Source organism: Balaenoptera ricei, chromosome 5 (genome assembly GCF_028023285.1).
Source record: "Balaenoptera ricei isolate mBalRic1 chromosome 5, mBalRic1.hap2, whole genome shotgun sequence".
Lineage (NCBI taxonomy): Eukaryota > Metazoa > Chordata > Mammalia > Artiodactyla > Balaenopteridae > Balaenoptera > Balaenoptera ricei.
The window spans coordinates 74,541,211-74,569,182 of record NC_082643.1 but is presented as its reverse complement, the minus strand read 5'-3'; the positions used below and the strand labels follow the sequence as shown (position 1 = coordinate 74,569,182).

The window sequence follows — 27,972 nt, the reverse complement described above, 5'->3', positions numbered from 1 at the left end:
TTTAAACAGTTTTGGATTTGGGTCCCAAAACCATGATCTAACATTTTACTTGATGTGGCTTCATCCATATTGTCACTTTATTTGGAGTGATATGATGATTTGTTTTTGGTGAGTTACAAAATGACAAACATGACCACAGTTCAAAAATCAAGATCCTAAGCTTCTTGGTCATGCACGTTTTACTTTCATTCTTGCAAAATGGTTTGAATCAGGAACACCATTTGATTCAACATTTATTAGTCTTCTTTTTTAAAAATCATATTTCTAAAAACAACAACAACAACAACAAAAAGAATGAAAGAAAATACTGTCCCACATCCACTGTTCACAAAAAGGAAGAGCAGCAAGAATCACACTGACCGTTGTTAGTACACAGTCAGGTGGTGACACCGTAGTAAACACTGAACGTCATTGAAATACTGCAGGAATGTGATAATTACTATAACCCATACTTCTGTAACAGTTCAGACTGCCACTGGCGTTTGCGCTCTGGAAAATAATCTGGAATGTGGATTTTTTTAAAATCCTGAATACACTTTTTCATTTCTTCTTCCACACTTAGCTTCTCACAGACTTTCTTTTTGGAAAGATTGGTTTCCCGGGATTTGCTGATGAGTGTCTGAAAGAGTTCACTGTTTCTGCGTTTGTCTGGTGGGGCCATCCATTGCACAGGTGCTTTTTTGGAAGGACGATCCAATGTTAAGGTGTTAGGTTGGTGAGCTGTCGCCTGCTGGGCACTGGGTGGGTTGTCCTGGGGAGTGCTTGCCTCTGAGTGGCTGTCACAACTGGAAGTGGAGAGCTCATTACAGGAAGTCCCACTCTCACTTCCTTTATCTGTGACTTTGTCATGTTTCCTATCTTCATGCTCTTGTTTAGGTGACACTATTTTCTGAGATGGTCCTAAAAAGGAAAAAAGCAGTAGAAAAACTGAGTAAGAAGTGGGAAGGTCGAATTAAACAAGCTTTATATTTTTTATATTAAACCAAGAACATTTAAGAAAAATGCCGTTTGTTGCACTAGTTTATATTTGAAGGATTAAATACAACACCTGGTGTTGTTAATGTTTATTGAAACATGCAACATGGTGATTATTTATAACAATAAAATTCGGGACGTTCGCTTGATGAGCATTTATAGATTAGACAGTTCATTCCTGCTTTAGCGAATGGCATTAGTTGTCCTTTGCATATGTATTTCACCATTATAAAAGCAGAAAGTACCATTGCTCTATTTTACAAAGTAGCAGCATTCTCCAGGCCCAGAAGTGCAATAGCATCATTTGTGCTTCCAAGAGAGAGGCTGGTTTAAATCTTATCCTCCATCTCTTAATCTTGCTTCCTGTCTATTTCCTTGGAGAGAATTATGAAAGTGATGTAAGATATATATGTGCCTAATATTATGCTGAAAAATAGGGTTGAAATATAGTATTCTCTTAAATTTCAAGGCTTACCATTTGAGGTAAATTACCTAGGAGGACAATTTTCAGAAAGTGATAGTTTGCCAAGATAATTATTTCAAATACACAAACAGTTTATTTCCAAGAGGGAGCATATATTATTCTCTTTGACTCTGCTGTGGGATTAGGACCTCCATCTAACATTTATTGAATACCACCACATACCCAGAGCTATAATAAAACCTTGATTTAACTGGAGTCCAACCATTCAGAAATATAAGTTACCCAAATCTTATTTTTTTCTTGTAGTCAACTTTTATGGACAAGTTATATAAATCAGAATTGAAGGGAAAAGCATCAATATTTTAAGCAATTGCCTAGGGGATTCTCCTGTGCAGCCAGAATTGAGAACAACTGATCTAATTCAGAGGTTTCAACTTTAGCCACATATGGAATTACTTGGAAAGCTTAGATTATTGATGCCTTGGTCTTAACCCCAGACATCCTGCTTTAATGAGATGCTACCTGACTACCAGGTCATTTAATAAATTCAGGTGATTTCAACATGCAGTCAAGATTATGAGCCTTTCCTTAGTCTAATATATATGAATTGAGTTAATAACCAATATGAATAGTTTATATTAGTCAGAAGGTGGGGAAACAAACCAACAAAAATACTTTTTATAATAGCACTTACTATGTACTACCCACTGTTGGATGTTATCACCAATTTTCCTATTTAAAATCAGAAGAAAAAACATTGATACCAGACATTTAGTTGAGTGGGATTAAAGATTTTTAAAAGCTTTAGAACCTTTTGGAGTGATGAAAATATTCTATATCTTGACTGTAGAGTTAAATACAGGACTGTATACATTTGTGAAAACACAGAATTGCAGAGCTAAAATGGATGGGTTTTTCTGTATGTAAACTATATCTGAATTAACCTAACTAAAAACATACAAAAAATCCAAAAAACTTTAAAGAATGTGTACCTATTTGAGAGACGGTCTTAACCAATATTTCATACTTCCTTTGTCCACAATACAGTAAAAGCAGAACAAATGCAGATGCTTATGAAAGCTTAGTAAGAAAGTGCACTAATACATTTCAGAAGCATTTGCAACCATGGATTAAAGAAAACAGACACAAACAGTTGTTTCCTTTAAGTCTCTGCTATTTTCATTTATGGTAAGAGAGAAAGGGGGTGAATCTGAGGGATGGGGGTGGAGAAGATACACTTCCTAATACTCCTTGCTGACTTACCCACATCCATTCCATACCCTCTGCTGTCTTTAGTGGCTGATATGGGCACAAACCACGTCCTTAGGCTCCCCTGCCTTGTGGTTTTCAGTTGGATTCAACCAGTGATAAAGGTTGGCAAGATCATGCACTACCTGACCTCACCCCCAGGATTTCTGTGATGTGGTTTCATCTTTGGACCAAAAGGCACAGCCCTCTCTGGCAGCTCTCTCCACTTCTCTCACCTTCCCCCACTCCCTCTGCCACCCCTCTTTCTGGATTCCATTAAACTAGGCTCACATTTTCAGGCCTACAGGTATCAACCATTTCCACTGTAACTGGCATGAAGGTATTGCCTACACTGTTATAAACTGACAATATTCAACTGTGCTCAAATTACTCAAATGGATATGCCTTCTCTTTCTTCTGGGACCTTGACTGATAGACGCATAACGGTCATTAACCATCCATTGACTAGAAGGGTGTTACTTGTAGGATCAGTTTTTTTTTAGTGGTGCCAGGTTTTAGTGGCAATAATACTGAAAAAAGAGTGAGTTTGAAGTCCTTCTGACCTGGAATCAAATTCCAGCTCTCTGGCAAATAGTCTTGTGGCCTTGAGCAAGATACTTAGCTTCTCTAAGTCTCAATTTCCTTATCTATAAAGTGGTAGTAGTAGTACTTCCCTCATAAGGTTATTTTGAGATTAAATAAAATACCATACAAAAGGGTCTAGTACAGTAATTCTCAACATTGAGAGTATATCATTGTAATTTTAAAAAAAATGTACAGATGTTCAGTCCCATCTCTGGAGATTTTAAGTTTGCTGAAGGGTTTGTATGTATGTATTTATATGGAGGTCAGAGTGGTGAAGGACGTATAGCATCTGCTTATCTAATTATCTTAATGGCAGAATGTGATCCCAAGCTGGCATGATGCCCACCAGCCTAGTAAAATGTAGGATATAAATAAATGGTTTTTATCCTTTCTGTCAATCTTCTGCATTTCTTTAACCAGAAATCTCCATAGAGGAATCTAAGATTTTCATTCCCAATAATGACTAAAGGATTAAACTGCAAATACCTGGGAAAACCAATTTATGTTTAAGGATAAATGATTGATGAGAAATTGTTTCCTGTTAATAGGCAGGGGAATAGAGCATTAGATAAAGATACCCAGGCAGAAAAGTAATAACATCAGAGAGGAACACAGTACAGAAAGAGGATACTAGGTACCTCCAAAGCAAATGGTTCATTCTGTTTTTATTCACTGGGGAAAAACTGTTTAATGAGATAGGCTAGCTGTTTATATACAGAGCTATATAAAGTCCATGTGTTAACTAAATAAATTATATACAGTTATTATGCCTAATGGCATTATAATTTATTCATGGAAATAAGACTCCTCCCCATCCCCTCCCCAAAGTACACACAAACAAATGCAGACTCCACAATACAGTAGGATGCAACATATTTATGATGGAAATGGATTGCTCTTGTTTGTAGTATAAGATGGAAACTCAAGGAAGACTTCTTTGAAGAAGGCATTGATCAGTTTAGCCAACAGAATTTTATTGAGCACCACTACGTTCCAGGCACTGTGCTGGGATCTAAAGGAAGCACATAGTGGGTGCTCCAGTGAAGTTCACAGGCTATTTTATGGTATTTTATAACATAAAGAGTTTAAAATGCATGCTGCACTGTAGAATATCTTCCACTATAGACTTTAAATTCTATGAAAAAAAATGGAGGTGGGAAGCCGAATTTTCTATGGTCTTAAAAGCACCTTTTTTTTCCCAAAAAAGAACTTGGGAATAGGTACAGATATTAACAAGAATTAATAAATATACACTTTTATTTCTCATCCCTCCTACTTCTTAAGTTATCTTTGGCAAGGTGGACTCCTAATCAAGAGACCAAATAGGTTCAGATGTTTATTTAAGAGAAAATGCATAACTTAATTTTGTCCACAATTTTTGGTTTGTTTTTGAAGTGTAATTGATCTACAGAGCTATGTTAGTTCCTGTTACACAACATAGTGATTTAATATTTCTATGCATTCCAAAGTAGTCACCACAATAAGTCTATTTATGTCACCATACAAAGATATTACAGTTATTGACTATATTCCCCACATTGTACATTTCATACCTGTGAGTCATTTATTTTGCAACTGGAAGTTTGTACCTCTTAATCTCCCTCACCTATTTCCCTCATATATATATATATATTACATCTTCTTTAGCCATTCATCTATTGATTGGCACTTAGGTTCCTTCCCCATCTTGGCTATTGCAAATAATGCTGCAATGAATATAGAGGTGCATGTATCTTTTCGAGTTAGTATTTTCATTTTCTTTGGGTAAATATCTAGGAGTGGAATTGCTGGATCATATGTTAGTTCTATTTTTAATTTTTTGAAGAACCCACTTTTGAATGTATAGAATACTATGATAGTTCTTTGTATAAATCATTAAGAGTAATAGTCTCCTTTTGATTTATGTCAGAATTTTTGATGATGCATAACATACTATATATTATAATTGCCATTTGATTAAGCATACTTTAAATCATTACTGATAACAGTGGATTGAAATTGGGACTAAGATATAACAATAAAATGATTTATGCGTTTTTTATGACATGAAATGTAAGAAAAATAAATGAATTAAGAGGAAATAATAATTTAATGTAGTTGCTTAGTTTTCTGTGGATGCCTGCTAATTGTAGGCTTCCAGGGATAGTTTAAAACTTTACGTCATTCCATTCAATGATCCAAAGCCACTTGAAATGCCTTAAGCACAACATGAATAAAAATTTAAATAGCACTAAGTCCTGTATATATGGGAACAGCATGATTTTCAGAAACTTCTCTGTGTTTCTTCTGATAATAATATAATCAAATATATATCTAAGTGATGTTCCTAAAAGCATTTTGCCCTCTGAGTTGCAATACCAATCAGACAGCATAAGAAAAGAAAATGAAGTATGATTTGGTGGCTTGATCAGCTGGGCTTTCTTCCATCACATAAAGAGACTAATGAATAATTATTAGAATAGGCAACAAATCAGTGAACAAGCAAATCTCACACCTATTTAAGATTTAACTTTAAAAAGGAATTAGTTATTTAAAAGTCCAATATATATGTGCAGCTAGAAACTTTCCAAAAAGCATTTGGAAAATTAAATCTTCCACTTTTCATTTGGCTATGTGCCATTTAATAGACTAGGATTTTCATCCAGGAGTTGATTGTCTTTCAGGGGGATTTATAGCCTTACCTAGAGACCTGCAAGCCAGCTACCTAGGTCACGCTGTTCCACAACTAATTTTTAAAAGAACAGTCAGTACACACATGCACACACACGTAACATACATTCTGTTCCTTTATTATGCTTGCACCTTTCTTCACTGTGGGAAAAGCCTTGGAAGATCTGAGTCTGAGCTTGTCTCAGCCTCTCTAGGCAAGTACTTTGTGCTGGTCACATCACCTATCTAATATTTGGTCTTGCTGGTTAAAATTTTTGGCTTGGCCCCTAGATTCATTTATGTTATAAAGGTCTATAATTCTAAATTATATAATGAATAGGAAAGACTTTTCCATGTAGTAAAATTCTAATCAAATATTAAATATAAAACATGAAAGAGTCCCCGTTAATAGAAATTACCTCTTAGAATGGAGAAACAAATTCGATTTCTACTTAAGTACTTCACAGAATTACAGGGTTCAAGAATAACTTTCTTCCACGTTCATTGATAGGAAGGGTAGTTCTAGAAGACATTATCAACTTACATTTGTTTCATTAAATCTATCCTTGTCACTGAAACGCCAGCAATGAGAATGATGCTTAAGGCAACACAGTGCAGATTGGCTGAGCTCACATCCTAGTTCAAGGACTTACTAGGTGTGCTTTCTTGGCCAGGTTACTTACTTTCTTTGGGCCTCTGTTTTCTCATGTTTAAACTTCACGGAGTTGCAGCAAGGATTCAATGAGCTAGCACATGTGAAGTACTCAGGATGTGCCCGGCATGTGTAAATTCTCACAGTGTTCATTATTATTATTATACAGAATAAACATCCAGTGCTATTTGGCTATAGTATGGCATAGCTGTTTATCTGAATATTGACAGTACTGACTGAGGAATCCAAATATTTCCATTCTAATTTTGGCTCCACACATAGTATCTATGAACATATGAACTGCAGGCAAGTCACTTACTTCTCTAAGCCTCAGTTTTTTAGTCTATTAAAAATGAAATAAGAATAGTAATTCCTAGTCATATAGTCATAATAAGAAAGGAGATAATAGATGTCAAAGCAATTTTGCTGTAAAGTTTTCTGTAAGTGATTTGAGAGCCTATTAAGTATTAAATTCTCATGTCCAAAAAGGAACTTTGAGAAAATAAAACACAAACGCTCTCTTTTGAGTTATTAAAATGTGTGAATTAAAAGTAATAGTAAAAACATTACATTAAACAAAATATACTACATTGAAGGCATCACAATGGGCCAAAACTTGTAAAACTGGGCAAAATGGGGTTTTCAATTAATTACATTGGGTTTTATTACACTGATAGAAAAAGGAGGAAATGATAGCTTTTCTAAGTCATTTGGGTGAATAGTGTCGTACAGAAATTAATCATTAATATTTTTATCTTTAAAAAAGGCACGAGACTACTGGGTAGTGCTGGGTGTAGACACATTCAGTAATAGTACTTCCATATTTTTTTCTCAGAATACACAGGGATTTCCAAATAAGGTCTATGTGGATAACTGCACACTTGAAAAAACCTTTTATTTTAATCTCTTTACCTGCCTAGTGATGATAAAAAAGACTGAATATGTAAAATGTGTCTTCCACAGGCACAATTCCCAGAAGGGAAATTACCCTTTAATAGTACTAAACTCAATGGTGTGTGAATGGTTATGTGGTACTTGAACAGAATGAACCAAATCTGTCTTAAATATTAGCACCACATACCTCTAAGTATTAAGCAGTTGAGTCAAGAAGGGAAAAACTCCATTTCAATTTGATAAACATTTGTTGAGCAGCTACTATGTACCAGTCACCTGGTATACCCAAGTTACCTTTGATTACCCAATGGATTAATCTTTTATTTCCAATTATTTTCCAAGTCTTGTTAATTCTGCTCTTAAACTGGCACTTGAATCTACCTCTTCATTTCTATTCCCATTTTCACCACTTATAACTGGTTTCTCATTATTTCCTACTGTCCCTTAACCAGTTTTCTGACTCCATTTTAGTTCGATTTCAAACTATTCCCTACATCATTGCTAAATAAATATTCCGAAAGTCTAATTCTATGTACAAAAACCTTCTAAATAGTTCCTTTGCACACAGAATGAAAACTCTGTGCCACATTTTGGCACAGAAAACTGTCCTCAGTGTGACCCAAATGATTATTGCAGCCTATCTTGTAATGCTCCCCATATAACAGCCAAAATACACCTATTGTTCCTGGTAAATGCCTTGCTTTATCCATGCTTATTTCCCTCCTTCTGGATTGTATACCTTCCTTGCTCCAAAGGAAAGTAACACTTTCAAAGCCTGTTCCAAATGGTGCTTTCAGCATCAAACCTTCCATTCTCACATTTGGATGTGATTTCTTGTTATTTCTTGCTGTCTAATGACCCACTGCACTTTGTTTGAGTCTACCAAGTATTGAGCTTGTCTTTTATCAAATAATAGTTATTTCTATACTAATTTTAACTTGCATCCCTGAGTTCTGCCCCACAAGACACACACACAAACACTCATACAATCTATGTTAGTCATTATGGAAGAGAGATTTTTTTTTTATCTTTGTATTTCCTGGCGCTCCACCCCCATGACAAGGCTTGTAATTATTCAGTAACTATTGAACTGAATTAAGTGAAATTAGTATAATCTACAAAAGAATGTCTAAGCACATAGGGAATTTTTTATCCCCAAAGAAGTTTTGTTTTGTTTTGTTTTAACTAAAAAAGATAAACCCAAGTATAACTAAGCTCATAGGGTGTAACAAAAACAAACAAAAAATAAGGGTGAAGATATGAACTTTCTGCAGTGATCTATAAGAAGGACCTCACAGTCTCTCTAGTAAGTGAAAGTATTCTTTTGAGAAAGTCCCTATGTTATCTCCTTCAGGTTACAAAAGAGAAGTGAAAAGTTTTGGGGAACCACATATAATAAGGAAAGACATTTCTCTTTGTTGTGCAGAGAATTCTACATCACTTATGTGATTGTACCTGATGCTTGCACATAAATATGCCTAGGAGAAAAGGTATTAAGTGTTCACTTGTCCATTCAGGATCCCTGTCACATGCAAAATGTTTACCAACACCTTGCAAGAAGTCTACATTTAAAACTGGTCTTCATATTCACTCATGGGAGCTAAGATTCTGTGGCACACGTACCCATTTTGTATTAAAAAATAAAAATAATAAACAAGAACTCCAGAAAGATGCCCTGGCTTCTTTTGAATCTTGAAATTAAGATCTGCTCATTCCCAGGTTCCCACATTTGAATTCACCACACCTTATTATTGATGGATGTCTGACTTTTTCCCTATGTGCCGAAGTAGCTATCTTTTAACGACCTCCTTTATCACAGGCGCATACTGTATGAGGGATAATTTACCTGGCTTTCAAATTTGTGAACACAAGCCCACTCATGCTTGTTCCATATCTGTAAATTGTGGATCTTAATGCCTACATGGTGCTTGGCAAGGATTGAGAGGTTGTATCCACAGCACATCTGATGGCTGTGGGAGGATAAAAAGGAGCCCTGTAACTATAGGTTGGGGTGCACTTAGGGCGTGCTGTGTATAACAAATTGAAATGAACAAAAACCCATGCTGGTTGTAAATTATCCTTGCCTGTTATAAACTACTAAAAGAAAAAACCTGATGACAACAGAGGAAGCAGAGTTTGTGAGGAGGCAAAAACAAAACAAAACAAAACGAAAGGAAACAAACAAACAAAACCAGGCTAATACTCTTGGGTCCCAGGAGCAGCAGTGATTGCCGGCAGAAAGTCATAGCTAAGGGGATTTTTGTTTGTCAGATCTCTTCAGAATCTGAGTGCCTTCCTACCAATAAACGATTTCAAGTACTTCCAACAATGGCCAGTGAGATGCCACTTCTTATAGCTGCCATACTGTATAATGTGAGTGCCACCTCTTTTCCCTTTGAGATGTATAAAAGTGTACCTGTTATAGAAGCAGCTATACAGTGAATGGAAAAAGGAAACATAAATGCTTACAGCAGGGTTTAATTTCATGTTGTGTGACAACGAAAAACAGCCTTTGAAAATAGCAAGACTGTGTTTGAAGTAAAGTTCTGACACCTGCTAGCTATGTGCCAAAATGTACCTTTGAGATTCATTTTCCTATTTTGCTTAAGAAGGATTAAAACTATGGTACCTCCCTCCTAGAACTGCTTTAAGGAAGGATATGTATGAGGAAGAGCCTAACAGTAGGCTGAAAAGTGGCCCCAGAAAAGACATCCCGTCCTAATCCTTGGAACCTGTAAATGTCACCTCATATGACAAAAGTCTTAGCAGTTGTGATGAAGGATTTGGGGTTGGTGAAATTATTCTGGATTTTCTGGTTGGACTCTAAATTAATTACAGGTATCCTTGCAAGAAGGAGTTAGAGGGAGATTTCATACACATACAGGAAGAGGATGCAATGTGGTCGCAGAGTCAGAGATTGGAGTGATTTGGCTACAAATCAAGGAATGCTGGCAACCACCAGAAGCTGGAAGGGGCAATTTTCCCCTGGAACCTCTGGAGGCAGTGTGGCACTGCTGTCACCTTGATTTCAGCCTGGTGAAAATGATTTTGCACTTCACCCTTCTGGAACTATGAGACAATAAATTTCTGTTGTTTTAAGCCACCAAATTTATGGTAATTTGTTACAACAGCCATTGGAAACTAACACAAGTCTATTTAGTCTGATGTCTGGCCCTTGGTCGATGCTGAGTTATGGCATTTATATAAGTGAACATGGTATTATCCTTAATAACTGGATGATATTGGATCTGAATTATAGGATCTTAGTTTCTCAATTAAAATACAATCTCTTGCAATCTCTGCCAAAATGTCATACTGTATCTTTTCCAAATAATAACCCTTAAGATTTTGGAAAACAGTTATCATGTCTAGTCTAAGTTTTCCCCAATTATGTAAATCAACTATTATTTGCATAAAGAATTTTATAATTCCCTAACGATGTCACATCTGTTCCCACAATACACTCTTCTCTTCCTACACACACACACACACACACACACACACACTCACACTCACCTTCCCCACTCTACATACACACATTATATATATACATATATCACAAACTGTCTCTCGTCTATAACTGATTCCATACACATCTCTAGCACCTGCCCATTCTTTGACGTTCTAGCACCAGATTTTACCGCTTTCTGGACATCTAAACTTCAAGCACCATATGCCACAAAATGACGAATGACCTCACTATTCTTTCCCCTATAAACCAGTTCCTCCTCTAACGTTTTCTATTTTTCTTTTTTATAAAAGCACCACAATCTTCTGAATCTCACAGGTTTGAAATCTTAGTCATCTTCATTATTCCTGTTCCTACCCCTCTATTGATCCCTTCCTCAGATGAACACTTACCTTACCCTACTGAGTGCACTTTGATAGCATCTCAATCATTTCAGTTGTCACCCTTACAATTATGATCCTCATTAATATTTTATAATGACCTTTTAACCTCTTACTGAATCTACTGAAATGACATTCTAGAGATTTTTTTCATCTCTAATATCTACCTCCTATTATCCACACTGAGAACCTAGATACATATCACCGAAACATAGCTCTTCTTATAGTATCTGTTCTCTGAAAATGACAATGGCTTTCAAAACAAATCCAAATTTCTTACCACATAAACAAGACTTCCCATGACATGGTCCCAGTTTAAACTCCAAAACTCATTTTCTATTACCAACCTATTCAAGCCAAATTAGAGATAATTAGTATTATCCTAAACACCATGTGTACTTTTGTCTTCAATTCTTCACCTATGCAAATGATAGGTTGATCTCTGTTTCATATCATACTTAGTAAATTCTTTATTGCCTGTGTGTGTACGTGTGTATGTGTGTCTGAAAATATATGTGGCACCCCTAACCATATTATGTAATAGACTCCGAGCCCAAGGAGTATATTTATAACCTAGACTGGGACAACCATAATACCTTACCCACCCAGCCCCATATTCTAAGGCAAAGACGACAGGTAGGAGGCAAGCAACCTGGGTAGTTCAGTAACAGGAAATCTCTGGGATATTTTAAACTGTTGATGGGGGGAAAGAAAGAGAAGACCTTTACATGTCTGGTGAAATGCTCTTGGATGTGACTTCAGATGACTAAGTGCCCAGCCCCCAACTAGAGTAGAAGAGAATGAGAGAGGAAAGGAAGCGTTAACAGTGTTGGGGGTGTCTGACTCAGTGATCCCTCTAGCCAGTTCCACCTGTTGGACAAGTATTTTAGACAGAATAAAATATTAATCTCACCAGAAAAATCCTTTTTATAAACCTGTTTAGATATTTTATTAGATGCAAATAGCCTTGAAATATAACTGAAATCTCTCTTCTTGAAGCAAGTTGAGTGACATGGTTGTATTCGTCATTGGAAAACTCTGATGCTTAATGCTTAATGCATAAACTTAAATATTTTATGTTACTGGTCAGAAAAGTTGGGGAAATTTAGAATGAGTTAGGCAGAAATAAATATATAATCAGTGTGTATTTATGAACAAATCATTTCAAAAATAAAACATACAATTGAAAGCCTGTCAAGGATTTACTTTTATTCTACTAACAGGACCATGGGCCCCCATCCCTGTGTTAAAACCTGTGACCAGGGTGGGAAAGGCACTGCTATTGCTCCAGACCTAGCTCCTCATCCATTCCTTAGTCCTGGGGGAAAAAGGTCTGTTTCAAGAAGGAGACTGGGGTGCAAAGTAAACACAAAGATACACACACACACAAAGTTGATATTACTTTATTATGTAAATGTGCTTAAATTAAAAAATCATGATGTTTTGGAGTAAAGTAACTGTTTTGCACCATCCCCTAGCAACACATCACCGTGTGTCATGTTTTTGTGTGTGTCACTAGTAAAGGAGATGAGCTGAAGCAAACATAATAATACAAGCAGGACAGGTTTATACTTAGTTCATATTTTACCAAGTGAGTCAAAGGTTGTACTGATACTGAACATTTACTGAACGCTTACTATGGACCAGGCACCATGCTAAGTGCAATATACTAGCATTGTATCTACAACTCACAATAACTTTATAAAAGAAGCACCTATTATGACTATTTTACACATGAGGAAAGCGAGGCATAGGGAGGTTATATTATCTGATGGGTCACATTTGGAAGTGGCAGAAACAGGAGTCAGAGGCAGATGTCTGACTTCAGAGCTTATGCTGAATTAGGCTCTGAGATGCATTGCCTCAAAAACCCTGAAAACATTGTCAAAGCCATGAAATCCTAAACTAGATCTACAACTAGTCACGAATTTCAAGCCCTGAAAAGATTAAACTCAGATGCACATCTGTGAAAATTTTGGGATAAAAGTGTCTAACTCTACTTGACTATGATAATTTCTGTAGATCATTTGTAATATTCAATTATGCTATAACATGTCTATTTAAGAAAAATTAAAAGTCCAAATGTATAAAAATGCAGACTGTGCTTTCTAACTCAGTTCCTTGAGATTATTACTGGGACCAAAACACTTTAACCAGGAAATCTGTAACAAATGTAAGATTTTCCCATTCTGAAACAAATGCTTATGCTGATATATCTTCTGAAACACATATTTTTGTAAATTTAGACCTATAAAAAAGGCTCTTTTACATTAACTGCATAGGCACAGATCAAGAAACAAGTACGGTTTAAATGAAAATTATATATTTAAATGTGAATTCCACTTTAAAATTTCCAGAGTGAAAATAATTAAGAAAGAGATAAGAAGATGTAGAATTATAGCAGAAAAGAAACAGAGAAGATGAGGGAATTATCTCAGGACTCATGACTTGCCAAATTCTATAATATATTCCAAAATATCAGAATTAGATTTTGTATAATAAGGCACCTTTAAGACTGAACCTTTCAATGATGTGTGTCTCTTGATCAGGAAAGGTTCTGACAAAGGCCAGATGTGTTTGCTAAGAGCTTTTGGAGCCTAATTAAATAATGAGTAGGTTCTGCCAGGGTTGGGATGCCTTGAACTTTTCATGTCACTTCATAGTGCACTTTAGTCTAAACCTAATATTTCAATAACAGCAGTAACATCAATCTTCCTTTCTGACATTAAAGCCTTACAGACAAAAAGATTGTGAGGTGGTGCTTGTGAAACTATTACAAGATAAAAAGATGTACTGGTAGCGCCTTCTATGTAGATCAATCAATATGGTTATGTAAAGGGAGAATTTGCACTGGGAATACATTAGGAAAACCATGTTTAATTACAAGATATATTAATGATTATTCATTAAAAGCTTGAGGATAGCACTTCTTAAATATAGGCAGCATAACTAAAAGAGTATGCCCCCAGTATGATGCATATTGAATAACTCTTCATGAAGTGCTGAGAACACAGGATTCACAGAAATGAGTAGTCTGCTTTGACTTTATGTAGTTCAGTGAAAGTGATCTGGGGTGGTCACTCTTTGTTCACTTTATAAAACTTACTTAAACAAACTATGTACAATTTGAATGAAAAATTCAAATATATGCATTCCTTTTAGGGAAAAATTTCCATAACAAGGAGCTAAACTAGAGCTACAATTACTCAATAATAAGAACTATATATAAAGATCACTAATTAGAAATTATGATTTACATTATAATTGATTTTAATACAACTATGACTGTATATCAGCATTAGAGAAGTACCAAAAAAAAAGTTAAATCAATGATTAAAGACTCACAGCTCCTTTACTTGAATGACTGGCTGCTCCATGTGCCTTTAATAAACAGTGAAATACTTTGCAAGCAACACTGCAAAGGCTAAAGGTCACATAGAACACTGAGAAGATTCTGATTTTGTAGATCAAAGAGCAAATGAGAATGGTTAACGTTTGTCTTTATTGGTTTAATTCTATCAATTTCTATCATTTTTGTTTACAATAGCAAAAACATGCATATAATTAGAAAAAAAACTTTATAATGGAAATCTTCAGTATTATTTATTTTATTAATAACAAAAATATTGTTTTATAATTCAATTTTGGTAATAAAAGTTTTATTAAAAAATATTAACTTTTAGTGCAGTGCATTCTAGAGAACTCAAAGTAATTATAAGGAAAAATGAATTAAATCCACATCACGTTTATTAGTAACATGTATTTATAGAAAATTACCAAGTAATATGGCATCATGACTACAGAACATATCCTGCTCTAGTTTAATAAAATCTAGAAAGGACAGAAAAAGAAATGGAGGATATTTAATCAAGATGGCAGCTCCTTTTTTTTTTCTCAATCTCTTACAAACTTATTAAATTACTATCTTGAGGGTGGGGGAGAGAGGGAGAGAGAGAGAACAAATGAACTAAATCCTTGAGAGTGTTAGAAAACATGAAAACTGTCATGAACAGAATAGACAGTGGGAAAATTCTGGGTGACAAAAAGCAGATGGGATCAATCTAAAAATGAGTGGAGAAAACATTAGCTTGACACACTCACAGGAAAAAATAAAAAGGAAAGAATGATTCAGTAGAACTCAAAGCCCAGAGTAAACTAACAAAAGAGATGAAAGAAATCTTGGGTTAATTATCAGAAGACCTGGGTCTTTTTTATGTGACTGGACTGGTCCACTTCACTAAGCAGAAAGCAGCAGAGGAACCAAACTTTGGACAAACAACCAACAGCTCTCTAGAGAATCAACTACCTCTCTGAGGATAATTACTTCTGTAGATAAAGAAGTGGGGCTTTGAAATTCCAGATCTCTGCTATCCATCAGTGAGGGGGTGGGTGGGGTTGGATGGGGCTCCAAAGAAGAAAGGTGATCCTCTCAGCCAAAAGACAAGCAAACAAAAATCTCTCCTTGATATGACTGCAGGTGAGAGCCCAGTACTGTGTAGTTGGGATGGACTCAATCTATCTACCATTTAGCTATCAATGTATTCTAAATTAAGGTCATCCAGTCAAGACATACTACACCCCCTTCCCAGTGAGGCAGAGCCCAGGCACTGAAATATACTGCTGGGCAAAGAAATCTGAAAATCTGGGTTAAACCCATGCCATCTACCTATACTTAGCATTCTAATCATTAATATAAAAAGAAAACCAGGGGACCTTCAAGATGACGGAGGAGTAAGATGTGGAGATCACCTTCCTCCCCACGAATACATCAGAAATACATCTACATGTGGAGCAACTCCAACAGAACACCTACTGAACGCTGGCAGAAGACCTCAGACCTCCCAAAAGACAAGAAACTCCCCACGTACCTGGGTAGGGCAAAAGAAAAAAGAAACAACAGAGACAAAAGAATAGGGACGGGACCTGCACCAGTGGGAGGGAGCTGTGAAGGAGGAAAGGTTTCCTTCCACACACTAGGAAGCCCCTTTGCGGGTGGAGACTGTGGAGGGCGGAGGGGGGAAGCTTCGGAGCCACGGAGGACAGCGCAGCCACAGGGGTGCGGAGGGCAAAGTGGAGAGATTCCCGCACAGAGGAGCGGTGCCGAGCAGCACTCACCAGCCCAAGAGGCTTGTCTGCTCACCCACCAGGAGGGGCGGGGACTGGGAGCTGAGGCTCGGGCTTCGGTTGGATCGCAGGGAGAGGACTGGGGTTGGCAGCGTGAACACAGCATGAAGGGGGCTAGTGCGCCACAGCTAGCCAGGAGGGAGTCCGGGGAAAAAGGCTGGAGCTGCCGAAGAGGCAAGAGACTTTTTCTTGCCTCTTTGTTTCCTGGTGCGCGAGGAGAGGGGATTAAGAGCGCCGTTTAAAGGAGCTCCAGAGATGGGCGCGAGCCACGGCTATCAGCGTGGACCCCAGAGACGGGCATGAGACGCTAGGGCTGCTGCTGCCGCCACCAAGAAGCCTGTGTGTGAGCACAGGTCACTATCCACACTGCCCCTCCCGGGAGCCAGAAGGGGGTGGCAGGACATATTTAAAGTGATGAAAGAGAAAAACCTACAACAAAGATTACTCTACACAACAAGGATCTCATTCAGATTCAACAGAGAAATTAAAAGCTTTACAGACAAGCAAAAGCTAAGAGAATTCAGCACCACCACACCAACTTTAGAACAAATGCTAAAGGAACTTCTCTAGGCAGGAAACACAAGAGAAGAAAAAGACAACCATATTGATAACTACCTTACATGTAAATGGACTAAATGCTCCAACCAAAGACATAGACTGGCTGAATGGATACAAAGACAAGACCCGTATATATGCTCTCTACAGGAGACCCACTTCAGACCTAGGGACACATACAGACTGAAAGTGAGGGGATGGAAAAAGATATTCCATGCAAATGGAAATTAAAAGAAAGCTGGAGTAGCAATTCTCATATCAGACAAAATAGACTGTAAAACAAAGACTATTACAAGAGACAAAGAAGGACACTACATAATGATCAAGGGATCAATCCAAAAAGAAGATATAACAATTGTAAATATTTATGCACCCAACATAAGAGCACCTCAATACATAAGGCAAATGCTAACAGCCATAAAGGGGGAAATCGACAGTAACACAATCATAGAAGGGGACTTTAACACCCCACTTTCACCAATGGACAGATGATCCAAAATGAAAATATATAAGGAAACACAAGCTTTAAATGGCACATTAAACAAGATGGACTTAATTGATATTTATGGGACATTCCATACAAAAACAACAGAATACGCTTTCTTCTCAAGTGTTCACGGAACATACTCCAGGATAGATCATATCTTGGGCCATAAATCAAGCCTTGGTAAATTTAAGAAAACTGAAATCATATCAAGTATCTTTTCTGACCACAACACTATGAGACTAGATATCAATTACAGGAAAAAATCTATAAAAAATACAAATACATGGAGGCTAAACAATACACTACTAAATAACCAAGAGATCACTAGAGAAATCAAAGACGAAATCAAAATATACCTAGAAACAAATGACAATGAAAAAACGATGACCCAAAACCTATGGGATGCAGCAAAAGTGGTTCTAAGAGGGAATTTATAGCAATACAATTCTACCTCAAGAAACAAGAAACATCTCAAATAAACAACCTAACCTTACACCTAAAGCAATTAGAGAAAGAAGAACAGAAAAAACCCCAAAGTTAACAGAAGGAAAAAAATCCTAAAGATCAGATCAGAAATAAATGAAAAAGAAATGAAGGAAACAATAGCAAAGATCAATAAAACTAAAAGTTGGTTCTTTGAGAAGATAAACAAAATTGATAAACCATTAGCCAGACTCATCAAGAAAAAAAGTGAGAAGACTCAAATCAATAGAATTAGAAATGAAAAAGAAGTAATAACTGACACTGCAGAAATACAAAGGATCATGAGAGATTACTACAAGCAACCATAGGCCAATAAAATGGACAACCTGGAAGAAATGGACAAATTCTTAGAAAAGCACAACCTTCCAAGACTAACCCAGGAAGAAATAGAAAATATAAACAGACCAATCACAAGCACTGAAATCGAAACTGTGATTAAAAATCTTCCAACAAACAAAAGCCCAGGACCAGAAGGCTTCACAGGCGAATTCTACCAAACATTTAGAGAAGAGCTAACACCTATCCTTCTCAAACTCTTCCAAAACATAGCAGAGGGAGGAACACTCCCCAACTCATTCTACGAGGCCACCATCACCCTGATACAAAAACCAGACAAAGTTGTCACAGAGAAAGGAAACTACAGGCCAATATCACTGATGAACATAGATGCAAAAATCCTCAACAAAATACTAGTAAACAGAATCCAACAGCACATTAAAAGGATCATACACCATGATCGAGTGGGGTTTACCCCAGGAATGCAAGGATTCTTCAATATACTCAAATTAGTCAATGTGATACACCATATTGACAAATTGAAGGAGAAAAACCATATGATCAACTCAATAGATCCAGAAAAAGCTTTTGACAAAATTCAACACCCATGTATGAAGAAAACCCTCTAGAAAGTAGGCATAGAGGGAACTTACCTCAACATAATAAAGGCCATATATGACAAACCCACAGCCAACATTGTCCTCAATGGTGAAAAACTGAAGTCATTTCCACTAAGATCAGGAACAAGACAAGGTTGCACACTCTCAACACTATTCTTCAACATAGTTTTGGAAGTTTTAGCCACAGCAATCAGAGAAGAAAAAGAAATAAGAGGAATCCAAATCGGAAAAGAAGAAGTAAAGCTGTCACTGTTTGCAGATGACAGGATAGTACACATAGAGAATCCTAAAGATGGTACCAGAAAACTACTAGATCTAATCAATGAATTTGGTAAAGTAGCAGGATACAAAATTAATGCACAGAACTCTCTTGCATTCCTATACATTAATGATGAAAAATCTGAAAGAGAATTAAGGAAACATTCCCATTCACCATTGCAACAAAAAGAATAAAATACCTAAGAATAAACCTACCTAAGGAGACAAAAGACCTGTATGCAGAAAACTATAAGACACTGATGAAAGAAATTAAAGATGATACAGATGGAGAGATATACCATGTTCTTGGATTGGAAGAATCAACATTGCAAAAATGACTATACTACCCAAAGCAATCTACAGGTTCAATGCAGTCCCTATCAAACTACCAATGGCATTTTTCACAGAACTACAACAAAAAATTTCACAATGTGTATGGAAACACAAAAGACCCCGAATAGCCAAAGCAATCTTGAGAAAGAAAAACGGAGCTGGATGAAGCAGACTCCCTGACTTCAGACTATACTACAAAGCTACAGTAATCAAGACAGTATGGTACTGGCACAAAAACATAAATATAGCTCAATGGAACAGGATAGAAAGCCCAGAGGTAAACCCACGTACATATGGTCACCTTATTTTTGCTAAAGGAGGCAAGAATATACATTGGAGGAAAGACAGCCTCTTCAGTAAGTGGTGCTGGGAAAACTGGACAGCTATCTGTAAAAGAATGAAATTGGAACACTCCCTAACACCATATATAAAAATAAACTCAAAATGGATTAAAGACCTAAATGTAATGCCAGACACTATCAAACCCTTAGAGGAAAACATAGGCAGAACACTCTTTGACATAAATCACAGCAAGATCCTTTTTGACCCATCTCCTAGAGAAATGGAAATAAAAACAAAAATAAACAAATGGGACCTAATGAAACTTAAAGGCTTTTGCCCAGCAAAGGAAAGCTTAAACAAGACCAAAAGATAACCCTCAGAATGTGAGAAAATATTTGTAAAGGAAGCAACTGACAAAGGATTAATCTCCAAAATTAACAAGCAGCTCATGCAGCTCAATACCCAAAAAACAAACAACCCAATCAAAAAATGGGCAGAAGACCTAAATAGACATTTCTCCAAGGAACATATACAGATTTCCAACAAACACATGAAAGAATGCTCAACATCAGTAATCATTAGAGAAATGCACATCAAAACTACAATGAGGTATCACCTCACACCAGTCAGAACGGCCAACATCAAAAAATCTACAAACAATAAATGCTGGAGAGGGTGTGGAGAAAAGGGAACCCTCTTGCACTGTTGGTGTGATGTAAATTGATACAGCCACTATGGAGAACAGTATGGAGGATCCTTAGAAAACTAAAAATAGAACTACCATACGACCCAGCAGTCACACTACTGGACATATACCCTGAGAAAAGCATAATTCAAAAAGAGTCATGTACCACAATGTTCATTGCAGCTCTATTTACAATAGTCAGGACATGGAAGCAACCTAAGTGTCCATCGACAGATGAATGGATAAAGAAGATGTGGCACATATATACAATGGAATATTACTCAGCCATAAAAAGAAATGAAATTGAGTTATTTGTAGTGAGGTGGATGGACCTAGACACTGTCATACAGAGTGAAGTAAGTCAGAAAGAGAAAAACAAATACCGTATGGTAACATATATATATGGAATCTAAAAAAAAAAAATGGTTCTGAAGAACCTAGGGGCAGCACAGGAATAAAGATGCAGACATAGAGAATGGACTTGAGGACACGGTGAGGGGGAAGGGTAAGCTGGGACAAAGTGTGAGAGTGGCATGGACATATATACACTACCAAATGTAAAACAGATCGCTAGTGGGAAGCAGCCACATAGCACAGGGAGATCAGCTCGGTGCTTTGTGACCACCTAGAGGGGTGGGATAGGGAGGGTGGGAGGGAGATGCAAGAGGGAGGAGATATGGGTATATATGTATATGTATAGCTGATTCACTTTGTTATAAAGCAGAAAGTAAAGAGAGAAAGGAGAGGATATTGACTCTAAAGAGTTGACTACTGATAAAAATATGTCTTGAGAACTAAATATTTTATTTAAAAAGTAAAATAAGTGATAAAATGAACACATAGAAGAACATGGCTAAAAGTCAAATTAATAATCTGAAATAAAATGTCATGGACATTTCTTAGAATTTGCAACAAAATAATATGTAGATGAAGTATGAGATAAGAATCAATCCAGCATGTCCATATCTGACTAGTAGGAGTTCCTAAAAGGAAAGATTAGAGTGAAACAGTGGCAATAATAATAAAATAAATTAAAGCAGAAAAATGTTCATAGCTTAAAATAGGCATACCTTTCAGACTGAAAGTGCTGTTGAGTTTTAAGCAAAGTAAATTAAAAAAAAAAAAAACCTAAATGCATCACAGTGAATTTTCAGAATTCTAAGGGTAGAGAGAGAATCCTAAAAACGTTCAGAGGAAAATAAAACATCCTACAGACAAAAGATTAAGGAAAAATTTGAGCTTGAAAACTTCACTGACCACTGTGATCTCTAGAAGACCATGAGGCAAAACCTTGGAAGGTTTTAGGAAAAAATAGTTTATCCTTCAAGACCTATTCCCAGTTATCTTAGCATTCAAATGTAGGGGTTATTTGTGGAGTTATTCAACGTAAGTCCTCACTGAAAGAATTTGTCAAAATTATACTGTAGCAAAAATGAAACTCAGCTCATTCATTTGTTGATTTAATAAATTTAATAAATATTTATTGAGAGCCAATACATGGAAGACATCTTGCTAGACAATGGGAGAAATATAGAGAATGTACAATGACATTTAATTTATATAGTGATAAAGATGGATATTCATTTAAGAAAAATAATTTACTCTTTAAACTTTTGTGAGTGGAGTCCAGTAGAACAAGGGAGCATATGTGTAAACAGAGACAAGCATGAGTGGCCAATTTCCTTGCCACTCTATTTGCATATAGCATTTGGATGCCTCATGATTGTAAGAGTTCAGTGAGACTCAAAGCAAGTATAAACATCTTACATTAACACTGAGTAAGGGAGCAGGAAAGGGGAGGATGCGGTTCTGACAGCCCCTAGAGGCCATGCTCTCTGTTCCAACCAGAACTTACTTGAATGCAGAGGGAAAGCAATGGCAGTCTAACCAACAAGAATGACCAAGGAATCCTATTATATCCTTTCTTACTTATCATTATGCTAAAAATAATAGCATAGAAAGAAAGGAAAGATAGGGGAATCCATAGTTCTTTTTTCTTTCAGTTTTTTAGTCATTAGTAAGGCAAAGGTATTGTGTTGGCAGAATGTGTACATATCAAGAAGCGGAATAAAAATGTTGTTAGTTTTGTGCACTATTTTTTACTCTTTTAGTAAGAAAGATATGCATATACATGTATGGGCAATGAAATACCAGTTGTGTAATTTTGGTGATTCTGCATACCAGTTTAATGCTCTAATATTTGCATTTAAAACTGGCATTGCACAATATAAGCAGTAAAATCCATGCTAGTAATTTAAAACTACATTTTCTTTACTTAGAACAGCATTAATATCAAATAAAAAACAAGTTGTGAGAGCGACCACAGATAAAAGGAAGAAGCTTTATATTTTAGTACTTCAGTGGCTCTTTCTTTCTGCTTTCTGAACAGGAAACCTAATTTTTTCAGTTGGCACTGGGCCATGCAAGTTACCTCAACAAAAGACTAACCAATTTATTTTAAAATGTAGAAAAATGAGGTTACCACATACCAAAATCTGTAGAACTTACAGAAAGTGATACTCAGAGTAAAAATTAATGTATCCTTAAATATATTTAATACAAAAATTAAAAAGAATAAAAATAAATGAGCTGAGCATTCAACTCAAGGGACTGGAATATAGCAAAATAACACAAAGTGAATAGGAGCTTAATATAGAAGACAGACAGAAAATAACAAAAAAGGAAACAAAAATCTTTAGAAAATGAAAAGACGGCTGTTAAAAAAAATACACAATCTTGCGGTACATCTAATGAAGAGAAAACAGAAGACATCATTAATTATGAGAAAGTGAGAATAATTAGAATTAGAGAGACTATAAAGTGATAAAATATACTATTAGTAAATTTATATCAATAAATTTTAAATTAATGTTCTAAAATGTATGTTACCAAGTTTCACTTACTAAAAATAGAAAATATGAACAGATGTATATAAATACAGTTTTTAAAAAGGAAATAACTTGAAGATCTAGTCCCAAAAAGGAAGAAACTAACTAAATAACTGATTAAATCTTTAAATGCAATGCAAATGGTAAAGCAGGCTATAAATGGTATATCATGTTACACAATCTCTTTCATGTATTTGATCAATATCATTCTTCTCAGTGAGTTTCACTCTATTCCCTATTTTAACTGGTAACCCACTTCCACTCTGTCCACCTGATTCCCATCCTAATTGAAAACTCCTCACACATCCTTCTCCTCTGTCCTATATTATTGGAATACAAAATTGTTTTCTCACCAAATGTGTGTGTCAACATGTAGAGTTAATGTTCTTAAACAAACATGTATTTCCTTAATTCTGTGGAGAGGGTAAAAATCTGCCAGCACGTGACACCTATGTCAACTGCTACATCAACACTGAACATAATACATTAAAAACTTTGTAGCGGAAACACAAAAAACACTGTTCTCTACAGGAAGCGTAAGATAATGTTGAAGGATGAAATTGCTTTGCCTGAGGAGTTTTATTAGGTGCTCCAAGCATGCGGAATGGTTTGCTGCTGAGGTGCTAGCCGTATAAACACAGGCAGAGTAAGCAGGGATGAGAATCAGAGGTACATAGACCAGGCTGAGATGATCACACTTGACCTATTTGGTGACATCAGAAGTTCAGGTAGAATTCAAGAGACCAATATTGAAAGAAGCCCCAGGAAATAGTGATAGGCTAAGAAATCCTGTGTCCATTACAGAGTTTTACTCTTTGAGTATAAAAGGCGAACACAGCCTTTAAGAAGAGGTTCCACTCAGCTTTCTTAGAAAGAAAATTTCTCAATTACTCCAGCAATTATCCCTGTACTATTCACTTATATTCTCTGTGGAAACAGTTTCTAATCATTGCCATAACTGTAATACAGTAATTGCATTCAGTGTTTAACCAAAGGCACTGTTGCTAATTATTTTTACAACAGTTTTACTGAGTCAATACCGATCGGTGTCGTCTCTCATATTTGCCCCGTGTTTCCTGGCAGCTGCTAGCAGAGGAAGTAATTACCTGGGAGCAGAGCCACAGGGATAGTCAGAGAACTGCACCACCACCAGAATACATCTTAATGAGTAGCTTTTGAATCTGTACCTCCACCTCTTAACACTACTTCCATAAAATTATGCATTCCTTAAGTAGGATCATCATATCAGGTCTCAAGATAGAATTACAAAGTATATTGAAAACTGTAAAGTAACCCTAAATAAGAAGTTTCGTATGCTCCAAAAATACAATGTATGCAAATTTTTCATCCGAAAAGAAAAAGATCTTGCCTAGGATTGGAATAATTGGGCTGCAGTTATTGTAGCCTTGTGTCTCTCAACTCTAACTGATATACTGTCCTGCCCTTTCACTCATCTATCCTCATAAAATTCAGCTGGAATCTCCCCCACTTATAGATACTGCAACTACTGAAGAAAGCAAAGCCTGCATCATCATATTAGAAATTAGAAATAAAACTAGGGAGGATATGTTTATTTCTACCGGGCTTGTCAGCTCTGACTTGATAACTGATGTCAAGATATAAAATTTCAAATTAGGTGAAGGTCCACCTCTAATACACAAGCTAAATCTCTAGGCAATATGGGAAGGATTTTATTCATTTGTTTGTTCGTTTATTTGTCTGTTTATTAAGAGGTATTCAGTTTCCTTGAATGTGGATTTTATTTGGGGGGGTTGTTATTTTAGAAATAGCATGCACTTTCTGTTTAAGTATCCTAATAGAAAAATTAAAACAAAAGAATAAAAATGTGTTTGTTCTGGAATCTTGGATTTTTACCCCCTCACAAACAATAATATTTAATGATCTGTTAAAAAGGGATTTTTCTAAAGGGTTTTTATTATGCATACACAGCAGGGCTTGCTTTAAAATGGCTTGCTTCTATTGCAATGAGAAACAGAGAAAAGAGATGTGATGGGCCAGAGAACTTAATAAAAGAATATGAGATTCAGAATTCCTGTTCAAAGGCAAGATACCAACTAGGGAATATAGATTCAAATATGATTTTCATCTTTTTGAGTTCACTCTTTAAGCTAGTAAACATTTTATTTAACAGACTTTAGGAAAAGGGTTGGCCTTCCTCGTTTCACCTATGTAAAATAAAAACATATGGTTATGTATGAAAAGCAAAAAATAAAAATAAATGTATGAGCAGAGGCACATTAAAGAGCCTGGACAGACTGGGCAGTACAAATATCAAGTTGGATGGTGATAGAAAACTTACACTACAGAAACCAAGGAGATTATGCAATTCTAGCTAAATAAATAACTCCAAGAGTTGAAAGCAGCAGTGAGTTCTAGAGTGAAGGAATTGTACAAAAAAACCCCAGTAAAAACAGAAAGACCAGAGGCAAATTGACCTCTCTAAGCTCAGTTTGAGATCTATTGGAATGCCCAACATATATTTTTTTCTCAGCATTGTATCAATATTGCAACAATCAGATAGCTGTTATCTCTTATCTTTTCTTCACAATTCTTTCCTTGAAACTTCTTTCCTCCCTCTATAAAACGTTAAAGCATCCTCAGTGAATCTGAATTCTTTAAGAGTTTTGAAAATGGGGAGTTGCTGTTCAATGGGTATGAAGTTTAGTTACATAAGATGACTAAGTTCTGGAGGTCTGCTGTACACACAGTGATTATAGTGAACCATCTATACTGTACACTTAAACATTGGTAAGAGGTTGGATCTCATGTTATCTGTTCATACCACACTTTTTTTTTTTTTTTGGCTCCCAGGCCTGTGGCTGTGTTATCCTGGGACCTCCCTCTGCTCTGGTCCTGGGAATTCCTTTTGCCCTTCTGTGATTTACATTCCCTATTTCTAGGATCTTGCATCTTCTTCTTTTTTAAAAAAAAGGGGTTTTAGGCCCTCCTATACTGTTGGTAGGAATATAAATTGGTAGAGCCACTATGGAGAACAGTATGGAGGTTCCTTAAAAAATGAAAGATAGAACTACCATATGATCCAGCAATCCGACTCCTGGACATATATCCAGACAAAATTCTAATTAGAAAAGATACATGCACCCCAATGTCCATAGTAGCCCTATTCACAATAGCCAAGGCATGGAAACAACCTAAATGTCCACTGATAGATGAATGGATAAAGAGGATGTGGTACATATATACAATGGAATATTACTCAGCCATAAAAAATAATGAAATAATGTCATTTGCAGCTACATGGATGAACATAGAGATTATCATATTAAGCAAAGTAAGTCAGAAAGAGAAAGAAAAATACCATATGATATCACTCATATGTGAAATCTAAAATATTACACAAATGAACTTATCTACAAAACAGAAACAGACTCACAGACATAGAGAACAGACTTGTGGTTGCCAAGGTGGGGGGAGGGGGAGGCAGAGGAGGGATGGATTGGGAGTTTGGGATTAACAGATGCCAATGATTATATATATAGCATGAATGAATGACAAGGTCCTATTGTATAGTACAGGGAATTATATTGAATATCCTGTGATAAGCCATAATGGAAAAGAAAAAAAAGGAGTTTTAGGAAGTCAGATGACCACCATAATGAGCCTTCCCAATTCTCTAATTCTCTGGGTGTACTTGTGGCAATGAAAAAACCTGCTGGAGCATTTTTCTTTATCTTATATATTTACCCCCTATTAGTCATAGTAATTTTTTTAGTAGATCTTTATTGGAGTATAATTGCTTCACAACACTGTGTTAGTTTCTGTTGCACAACAAAGAGAATCAGCCATATGCATACACATGTCCCCATATCCCCTCCCTCTTGAGCCTCCCTCCCACCCTCCCTATCCCACTCCTCTAGGTCATCACAAAGCACCAAGCTAATCTCCCTGTGCTATGCGGCTGCTTCCCACTAGCTATCTATTTTACATTTGGTAGTGTATATATGTCAATGCTACTCTCACTTTGCCCCTGCTTCTCCCTCCTGCCCCATGTCCTCAAGGTCATTCTCTAACTCTACCTCTTTATTCCTGCCCTGCAACTAGGTTCATCAGTACCATTTTTTTTTAGATTCCATATATATGAGTTAGCATATGGTATTTGTTTTTCTCTTTCTGACTTACTTCACTCTGTATGACAGACTCTATCTAGGTCCATCCACCTCACTACAAATAATTCAATTTCATTTTTTCTTATGGCTGAGTAATATTCCATTGTATATATGTGCCACAACTTCTTTATCCATTCATCTGTTGATGGACATTTAGGTTGCTTACATGTCCTGGCTATTGTAAATAGAGCTGCAATGAACATTGTGGTACATGTCTCTTTTTGAATTATGGTTTTCTCAGGGTATATGCCCAGTAGTGGGATTGCTGGGTCATATGGCAGTTCTATTTTTAGTTTTTTAAGGAACCTCCATACTGTTTTCCATAGTGGTTGTATCAATTTACATTCCCACCAACAGTGCGGGAGGGTTCCCCTTTCACCACACGCTTTCCAGCATTTATTGTTTCTAGATTTTTTGATGATGGCCATTCTGACTGGTGTGAGGTGATACCTCATTGTAGTTTTGATTTGCATTTCTCTAATAATTAGTGATGTTGAGCAACTTTTCATGTGCCTCTTGGCCATCTGTATGTCTTCCTTGGTGAAATGACTTATTTA

The 27,972-nt window shown here is 36.3% G+C and overlaps 1 protein-coding gene across 1 annotated transcript in view; it reads right to left on the bottom strand.

Moving 5' to 3' along the window:
• Positions 1 to 317: 317 nt before the first annotated feature.
• The window catches only part of KCTD8 (potassium channel tetramerization domain containing 8), a 263,494-nt gene continuing 235,839 nt past the window's right edge, over positions 318 to 27,972 (bottom strand). The window contains exon 2 of the mRNA XM_059924129.1: positions 318 to 900. Within this exon, the coding sequence (XP_059780112.1) occupies positions 440 to 900 (461 nt within the window). The 3' untranslated portion in view covers positions 318 to 439. The remainder of the gene's footprint in view (positions 901 to 27,972) is intronic.